Source organism: Tetranychus urticae, chromosome 2 (genome assembly GCF_039701765.1).
Source record: "Tetranychus urticae isolate SD_2017Ah chromosome 2, NJAU_TeUrti_SD_1.0, whole genome shotgun sequence".
NCBI classification, from domain to species: domain Eukaryota; kingdom Metazoa; phylum Arthropoda; class Arachnida; order Trombidiformes; family Tetranychidae; genus Tetranychus; species Tetranychus urticae.
In genome coordinates this window covers 21,449,250-21,458,661 of record NC_142959.1, presented here as the reverse complement: position 1 = coordinate 21,458,661, position 9,412 = coordinate 21,449,250, and the positions used below count along the sequence as shown (strand labels likewise).

General features: G+C 33.6%; 2 protein-coding genes across 2 annotated transcripts; one reads left to right on the top strand and one right to left on the bottom strand.

The window, feature by feature from the left end:
- Window positions 1–280: 280 nt before the first annotated feature.
- Window positions 281–4,022, top strand: Grp170 (hypoxia up-regulated Grp170 co-chaperone protein). The gene is made up of 3 exons (XM_015939740.3): window positions 281–535; window positions 819–994; window positions 1,073–4,022. The coding sequence occupies exons 1-3, from the start codon at window positions 478–480 to the stop codon at window positions 3,800–3,802; spliced, it is 2,964 nt and encodes a 987-aa protein (XP_015795226.2). The 5' UTR covers window positions 281–477; the 3' UTR covers window positions 3,803–4,022.
- On the bottom strand, window positions 3,849–4,676 carry LOC149094122 (uncharacterized). The gene is made up of 2 exons (XM_089266942.1): window positions 4,470–4,676; window positions 3,849–4,390 (listed from the first exon to the last, which is right to left on the bottom strand). Exons 1-2 carry the CDS (start codon window positions 4,571–4,573, stop codon window positions 3,997–3,999), a joined length of 498 nt encoding a protein of 165 aa, XP_089123068.1. The 5' UTR covers window positions 4,574–4,676; the 3' UTR covers window positions 3,849–3,996.
- Window positions 4,677–9,412: the final 4,736 nt, after the last annotated feature.

Here is a 9,412-nt window from a genome sequence, read left to right as displayed (position 1 = left end):
TCTGAAGTTGACTTATTTTCGTTTCGACGAACTTGCAAAACTCCTTTTTCGGTCCCAAAAATTTGACTACAGAGTCATCTAGTGATTAATTTTGGCTACACTTTACCGCTATACTTTTTTCGGATATGGCGACATCTGTTGGTAATTTTTCAGCCGGTGACGGAATGAACTTTGGGGGAAGAAAGGTGAGGGATAAAGTGTATTATCCAATCAGCAGTTGCCACACCACAGAGATTCAGCATTTGGATGCTGATTTTTCTGCTTCTATTTAATTCTATTTAATGCTATTTAACTACAATTAACTTTTTCCTTAATACTGATTTTTGTTTCATTCAGTATTCAATTTGTTAATTCATTTTCTTACTTACTAAATTATCTTATTGTTAGTTTGCTGTTTTATATCTTTTAAGATTTTTGTTAACTTATTTATTGGACTGTCTTGCATTTTTACAGCTCTGTGTCAATTTGTGTCCAAAAATGAGGTTATTCAATTTATTCTGGTTCTTTCTGGTCTCGTTGTCACTTTTTGGTCAAGGTATGTTTCTCTTTTTAAAATTTTCCTTTAATGGTTAACCTTATGTCCATATTCATTAATTCCTCTATATCCATTAATTTCACCGAGATTTTTCATGGTTTTTTATGCGTATTATGACCAATGTTTATTCAGAACTTTATCTCAAAACATTATGTCGAATATAATTTCATGAACTTTCTTTGGACAATATGCTTTGGGTTACATTTTTATTCATTACAAATTTCATTGATGGTTCTTAATTTAATGTTTTACGTTTTCTTGCTTTGATTTCAATTCCTCACAGGTCATGGATTGGCTGTCATGTCAATCGATCTTGGCACCGAGTCTCTCAAAATAGCTATTGTGTCACCTGGTAAACCAATGGAGATTATACTAAATACAGACTCTCAGAGAAAGACTCCATTAGCTGTAGCTTTTCGGGATGGTGACAGGTTATTTGGAGAAGCAGCGCTATCAACGGTATGCAATTTCCAAATTCATTGAGGTCTAAATCTTTATCATTTCTGATCAATATTTATTATTTTTTTGTTTTCTTAGGCTGTGAGATTCCCCGAGAAAGTCTTTACTCATTTCTTGGATTTGATTGGGAAAAATTACGATTCTCCAGCTGTTAAATTATTTAAAACTCGTTTCCCTTACCACAACATGACCAAAGATCCTGAAAAGTCCACTGTAATATTACATCATCCTGATGGTATGACCTTCACCCCAGAGGAAATTTTAGCCATGGTTCTGCATAAAGCAAAAAGTGATGCTGAAATTGCTGCAGGAGATAAGCAATCCATTAAAGATGCTGTGATCACTGTTCCTCCCTATTTTTCTCAAGCGGAACGACGTTCTCTCACACGTAGCGTACAAATGGCTGGGTTGAAAGTTCTTCAATTAATGAATACCAATACTGCTGTTGCTCTCAACTATGGAGCCTTCAGACGTAAAGATTTCAATGAAAGTAATCCCAATTTTGTTCTCTTTTATGAAATGGGAGCTTCATCAACTGTTGCTACTGTAGTTGCTTATCAAACGGTCAAAACAAAAGAAAGAGGTTTTGTTGAATCAAATCCACAACTAACCATCAAAGGAGTTGGATTCGACCGAAATTTGGGAGGTCTTGAAATGCAAATTCGTCTTAGAGATTATCTGGCTAAATTGTTTGTTGAACAGACAAAAAATAAATATCCAGTCCAATCAAATAAGCGTGCCATGGCAAAACTTTTCAAGGAAGCAGGTCGTCTCAAGAAAGTTCTCTCTGCCAACACTGAACACGTAGCTCAAGTTGAGAATGTATTGAATGATATTGATCTTAAGGCTCCTGTAAAACGCACTGACTTCGAGGATCTTTGTTCTGATCTTCTTGGAGACCGTCTCACTAAACCAGTTATGGTTGCTCTTGAGTCAGCTGGCTTGACAATGCAAGAAGTCGATCAAGTAATTTTATTCGGTGGAAATACTCGTGTTCCTAGAGTGCAACAAGCTCTTTTAGATTATTTTAAAATTAATGAGTTAGGTAAAAGTGTCAATGCAGATGAAGCTGCTGCCCTTGGTGGTGCCTATCAAGCTGCTCATCTCAGCAAAGGATTTAAAGTGAAAACTTTCATTGTTAAAGATGCTAATCTATACCCAATACAAGTTGATTTTTCACGAGAAATTGTTGGAGAAGATGGATCCAAAAAGACTCGACTCATGCAAAGAGTTTTATTTACCCGCAATAACTTGTATCCTACTAAAAAAGTATTAACATTCAGTCGACATTCTGACGACTTTGAATTCTTCATTAATTATGGTGATTTGCAGAGCTTCTTTTCTGAGGAAGACATTGCTAACATCGGCTCTTTGAACATAACCAAAATACAAGTTAAAGGTGTGACCGAAGCCATGGCTAAACATAAAGATGAAAATAAAGAATACAAAGGTATCAGAGCTCATTTCCGTATGGATGAAAGTGGAATCTTGAACATGGAAAACGTTGAAACTGTTTTTGAGGCTAAAATAGAGGAACCCATTGAGGCAGAAAAGGGTAATGTTGTTGGAGATGCTTTTGCCAAATTTGGCAACACAATAAGCAAGCTTTTCGGTGGTGGAGGATCAGAAGAAGCAGTACCAACAACTGGTGAAGAGAAACCTGAAGAACCTTCTAAAGAATCTGTTGATCAGTCAACGAATGAGTCAACCAATGGAGTTAATGGCACTGATAGCTCATCAAAGGCTTCACCTAATGTGACAGAAAAACAGGATCAAGCTGCAGCCCAAAATGTATCAGCAGAAAGTTCAACACCAGTAAAAACTGAGGTTAAAATCAAAACTATTAAGGAACCAGTGATTGCTGAAAAGACTGATTTAGACTTGCCTCCTCTCGACGACAGTGAGATTAACTGGTCGATCAAAAAGTTGCAGGACTTGATTGCTAAAGACGAAGAGAAACACAAACGAGATGGAATGAAGAACAGTCTTGAATCTTTCATTACCGAAACAAAGATGAGACTTTACGAGAATGAATATGAGTCAGCTTCTACTCAAGAGGAACGAGAAAAGATTTTAAAAGCTTTGGAAACCACATCGGAATGGTTAGAGACCGAGGCTGATAGTGCTGATTCTAAGACTATCGAAGAAAAATTGTTCAGTCTGATGAAAACAGCGCGTGACGTTTTCGAAAGAGTTAAAGAACACAAAGAACGCCCAGAAGCTTTAAAAGCATTAAATGAAATACTTAACATAAGTCGCATGTTTTATGAAGGTGCTCTTAATACATCAGCCGAAGATCAAATATTCACTGAAGTTGAAATAACAACTCTTGGTAAACTAGTCAAGGAGACTGAAGTTTGGTTAGGAGAAGCAGTTTCTGAACAAGAAAGGATTCCCAGATTTGAAACACCAAAACTTTTAGTTCGATCTATTCAGGAGAAAATTGTGACACTTGATCGAGAGGTTAAATATCTAATCAATAAAGCACGAACAACTCCACCAAAACCTAAGACAACTGACGATACAGCTAAACCAACTGAAAATGAAGCTGATAGTTCCAGCGAAGGTGAACCAAACGATGAAACTATTAATATGGATCAAGCTGCGGAAGATAATATTGTTAATGAAGTTGAAACTGATAGCAAAATTAAATCTGATAAGCCATCTCAGAAGGCCGAATCTTCAGCTGAACAATCTACAACAGAGAAACCTCTAGAATTAAGTTCGAATGACGCTGACCAACAACCACAACATTCCCAGAAACCTAAACCAACGGCCACTGTAGATGAACCACATACAGAGCTGTAACCTTTAATATCATTTGTAATTAATTATTTAGGAATCAAATTTGCAATTAATTTATATAATAATATACATTGATGTTTTCCTATTCAAACGAAACAAAAAATTAACCAAAGCGTTTACATTTTTTTTTCTTTTCCTACTGTTTTCGCTTTCAAAAAGAAACAATGTAAAAAAGATTTTTTTATAATTCCATTTTATCAAGATTCCTCATTCTCTTCTTTTACAGTTTCCTCTTCATTCTCATTTCGGTTTTTCTTATCCTTTTTTCGTTTCTTCTTTTTCTTTCCCTTTGTTTTGCTCTTTTCTTTTCCACTAACGCGTAAGAAGTCAACACTTGGTGCTCTTAAACGTGTCATATTTTTGGCTATCCAGCGAGTATAAATGATCATAACGCCAGCAATCGCAGCAATTACATTAACAAAGATAATCAGGATTCTCCAAAAGTGCATCCAATCGGTTATTTGAGTGAGAAAAAAGGATTTGCCATTTTCTGGATAATCAACCAATTTTTCATCAACTGGTGACCGAGGGATAAGAAGTAGAAATGTTGTTATACAGGTTGATACCAACAGAATCAATGGACCCAATGATCTAATCAGATTGAATAAGAAAAATAAAAAAGATTGAAACGATGAAATCATTGAAGAGGAATATAAAAATGTCATCTTACGTGTAAGGGGCTTTAGCTCTTCCAGTTAACAGCCAGACAAAAATCGAGATGGACCAAAGGAGACACAATAAAAATAGTCCCGAACCGATTCCAAGTATTCGCATTTCGAGACAGTTATCATTTATCCATTTATCTGTTAGTTGATTAAACAAATAAAGTCATATTTTCATTAATTTTCACTGCGAGTAACAAATTTTTGTTTGGCTCAAGCAAATGGCCATTGTCATGGAAACATTTGTTGTCTCTTCTCGTTTGATATTTCATTACAAAATCGGACTTGTTGCTTCATTTTATTGATCGACTACCAGACTTCATAATCATCTGGCACTATTTTGGATGACAAAATTCATTATTTCGACTCACTGATTTTCCAGCAATTGATTTGGAATGCGAATTTTCAACGTCTCATTGGCTTATCCAACTACATGTATAACTAATTCTCTGGGAAATTTATATCTTTCTTTATATTATTATAATATTTGAGACTAAAATTACCAAAACAAAGCAATTCCATATTAGGTGAATCCTTTAATCTGAGCTGGGAAGCGTTAATTCAACAATTTTGACAAAAGCTAAGCGCAATCATCAGTTGATTTCCAGCTAGTCAATCTCGTTTCTACCTTCTTCGGTTAATTAGTTGATTATTAGATGAGGAGCCAAAGGAGAATCAAACTTTTACGCAAAAATAGCCCAAATCAAGTTAAAGCAACGGCCATCTGGAGCACTTTCATAATAAATTGAAATGAAAAACTGAAATCTATTCAAGACAATTAAACATTAATCAACTAGTTTTTCGCAACAATTATTCAACTATATTTGTAAACCTAATTTAGCAATCTCACTCAATTGATCAATTGATTTTTCTTTAATTGTTTACTACTTTTGGCCAAATAAAGCATGAAAAAAAACGATTAACCAACAGTTCAGCTCAATTTTGTTTATTTAACTCATTTGATTGAAACAAAAATTCAATCTAAATTAAAGTCTTACAAAACTAATAGTTTATACAATTCAATGTTTTACAAATAATTTTGTTAATTTACTTTTATAATGAAGATAGCTGCAAGCTAATTGCCATTTGTGTTAAAATACAATTAAAAAAACACTTAAATTTATAAATTGATTTATTGATGTTCATTGAATGTTTACAATCTGAATAGCACTTCATAGGCTTTGAGTTGAGTTTAACTAATGTTGTAAATTAATACATTAATTAATGCCTAATGTTTAAACAGGTTTCTTAGCTTTTCTCAACAACAATTAGTTAATTTAAATTGCATTTTTTTTCTACTTTATGGCTCTTAATTTTTATATTCATTTAAAATAAGCTATGTTACCTTTGAACATTACAATTGTAAAGTTGTTACTAAAAAGACGCAACAATCACATTTATACACAAATGAGCAAAACTGGGTAAAAATATATTCTGTTCACACTTAGACTCTAATGATTTGTAGCGACATACAAACTGAATCAATTTGTGCGATTAAAAACCTTCTCTGGGAAACAGTTTTCGAGAAAATCGAGTTTAAAGCTGTATCTTCGATGCATCTTCTACCAATAATAGAAGCAGATTTTTGCATGAAATTCATTTTGCTTATGTAACTTTTGATAGTCAACCAAAAAATGCATTCATTTTGTGAAATAAAATTTTCTATCTTCAGTACAACAGATTAGCTCGACTTGTAGAGAAAGCGACCGCATTCTATGACCATAAGAGTTAGAGAACTGGAACTTATTATTGAAGCACAAAAATTGTTTGTACACATCATGCGTCAAATACTTTTTTCGATTAAACGATTATTCTCTTGATTTTAACCGTTATTCTTAAAACTTTGACCCTCAATATTTCGAGAATGGCATCCCATACTATCCTCATTCTTTCACCAATTTAATCCTTTACTGATTAATAACGCAATTTGATTCAAAAACTTTCTATTAGCGCATTTGGGTCATGATTTTGGGTGTAAATGTAAAAGCAAACAGCATAAGTAACGAAACAAACTAATCTCAACCCATTTCTTGCTAAATAAACCATTTTTCTGGTTAAACTTACAAATGAATTGCAAAGAATGCTGCCAAAGGCTCGAACATTTGAGTGAAGAGTTGAGACATTGCAGGTTTGTAGGGACATAAAAACTAACTCATTTGGTGCTATTAAATAATTTGTCCGATAGCTACTTTCGGATAAAATCGCGGTCAAAGTTGAAACTTCGATCAGCTTTTGTGCCGCAATGAAAGCAGATTTTTTCATGAGCCACTATTTTACGGATATGAATTTAGATGATGAACCAGAAAATGAGAAAATTTTGAGAAATAAACTTTTCCATTTCCTGTAAAGCACATAAGTTCGATTTGCATTTAAACCGATCTTTTTCTGTGACCGTAAAAGTTAAAGATCTGAAACTCATAATCATTAAATAAAAATTGTTTGCACACACCATGGCTTATATATTTTCCTCAATTTATCAATAATTCACTCTATTTTGGCCATAGGACTAAATAACTTCAAGTCTCGATATTTCGAGAATGGCCTAAGCTACAATCATTATTCTTTGAAAAATCATTAGATTTGATTATGAGCTATATTATCTTGAAGTATGAAATTATTCAAGATCGCACGTAAAAAGTTATAGCCCTTTATTAACTAAGCTGTCAGATTGGAAACTTGGTTATTAAAGTTAAATGGTTACTTAAACACAATTTTATATGTTAGAAGATTACTCATTATTAAATAAATTTTTACGGCATCAAGTCATATCATATTATAGCCCATGACAAAATCTAGTGTTAGATCTAAGAATGGAGATCGTACGTGCTATCATTATCGAAATATCGATGCACAAAGTTTTCAGGCCAATGGCCAAAATCAAGAGAACTGTTGTTGAATCGAAAAAAGTATTTGACGCATGATGTGCACAAGCAAATTTCATGGACCAATATTAAGTTTGAGGTCTCTAACTCTTATAGTCACAGAATAAATTCGGTTTAACTACAAATCGAACTGACCTGATTTAAAGGAAACGGAAAGTTTTATTTCACAAAATAAATGCATTTTTCAGTTGACAATAAGCATTTACATCAGCAGAATGAATTTCATAAGAAAGTCTAGTCAAACAACTGCACAAAAGGTGATCGAAGTTTCAACTTTAAACTCGATTTCCTCGAAAACTGTAAATCAAAGAAACTTTTAAACCCCATGAAAGGACTCAGTTTTCATTTCCTAACAATCTAAAATAGTCTAAATTTGAAAGGAATTTATTGTTACCCGCTTTTGCCCATTTTTCTTTCAGTGTTTTGTCTATTTGTGCACAAAAGTGATTGTTGTGTCTTTTTAGCAACAATTCATTGTAACATTGCTTATTATAGCTTCTTAATTGGACTTATGTTATTGGAATTGTTTGTACTTTATTGTTTTCAAATTCACTGTTATGATCGTGTACAATTGAGCTTTAAAGAGTTTCTTTTTTGTTAAGGCTGGTACTTGATGCTTTGGTACAGAACTAGAGGTTTTCATTATAAATTTTATGGTAAATATCTTTGCAAACTGTTAATTGAATTCAGTTGAAGCGTTGTGTAACCTGACCACTGTGTTAATTGTCCAGGATTCATCGCGTTTACGTCTTCGTCTTCCAGCAACAATAGAGCTTGTGAATTGAGGTGTTTGGATGAATCCAGGTTGATATGGATAACTTGGCTGAAATCCGCCGATCGGTGATCCAAGTGACTGTTGATGAGACTTGAGGAGCAACGAGAATGGCAAAAACATTGATATGATGAGACCAAAGAAACCAGCGATTGTTAAGATAACCAGAAAAAGGGTCAACTCATCTTGTTGGTCGAGTCCAGGATCGAGTGGTCTTTGATCAAAAGGCCTTCTCCGAGGTAAAATGTTGAATGGACTGAGGCTTGTTGGTGATGGATAAGGCGATGATTCCAATGGTTGAGGTGCAGGTGTAAATGGCAGCAATGAAAATGTTTTTGGAGGTGGAGGTGGTGGAGGTGGCAACCAATCTGGTAAACTCGGATCTCGATATTCATAATCGTTTGATGCTGAAGGATTCATTGATGAGGTTCCACCTTCACTGTCCATCATTTCAATATGATTTATTGTGGCTGATGATTGAATTGAGTCTTGAATGGTTGAACTCGATGATGATTGAGACAATCTCTTATTGTGAATATTGGAACTGATGAAATACCATAAAATCTTCAACAACTTTTCCACACTTGGATTGATTTGGATTTTATAAGTTTTTAAGTTATTATTTTGACCATTCAACTTGGATTTCGAAGTCAATGGACACTTTTGAACAACTGCTGAGATCTTGTGTTGTTGAACATTCATCAAGTAAACAATTAAAATTAACATTATTGTAGACATAATGAATTAACTCACAACTGTTACACAAACGATTGTTTTAAGTACATGAGTTTACTATACATTTGGATAGTCAACTCTTAACCTCACAATTTCATCGTTAAACATAGTTTCAAGTTAGTCTTGAAAATAAATGAATCAACTATCAAAACTTCTTTCTTTTTTGACTTTTACTATTGAAATAATTTAACAGATCAGATATCATTAACAATAGCGATCATCTAAATACATAATTATCTCTGAATTTAACAGCAATCAGCATCCAAATGCAACCAATAATATCGTGAAATAACATTTTCCATACGCTTTGTTGATTATAAGTGCTTTCCTGAAGAGAACATAAATGAACGGTTCGAGTGTTTCAAACGTTGATAACTTTTGCAAACCATTCATAATCATGAAGTATAAAATAAGTAAGAGTTTTGTATGAAAATTATGATTTAATTTCAAGAGAACCAATTATTGTAGCAAATTTTTGAACAGAATTAGATTCATTTTGCAATTTGAGGGAAATGTGGTGTATCCGGAAACCTTTTGATGAAACAGGAAAATAATTATTATG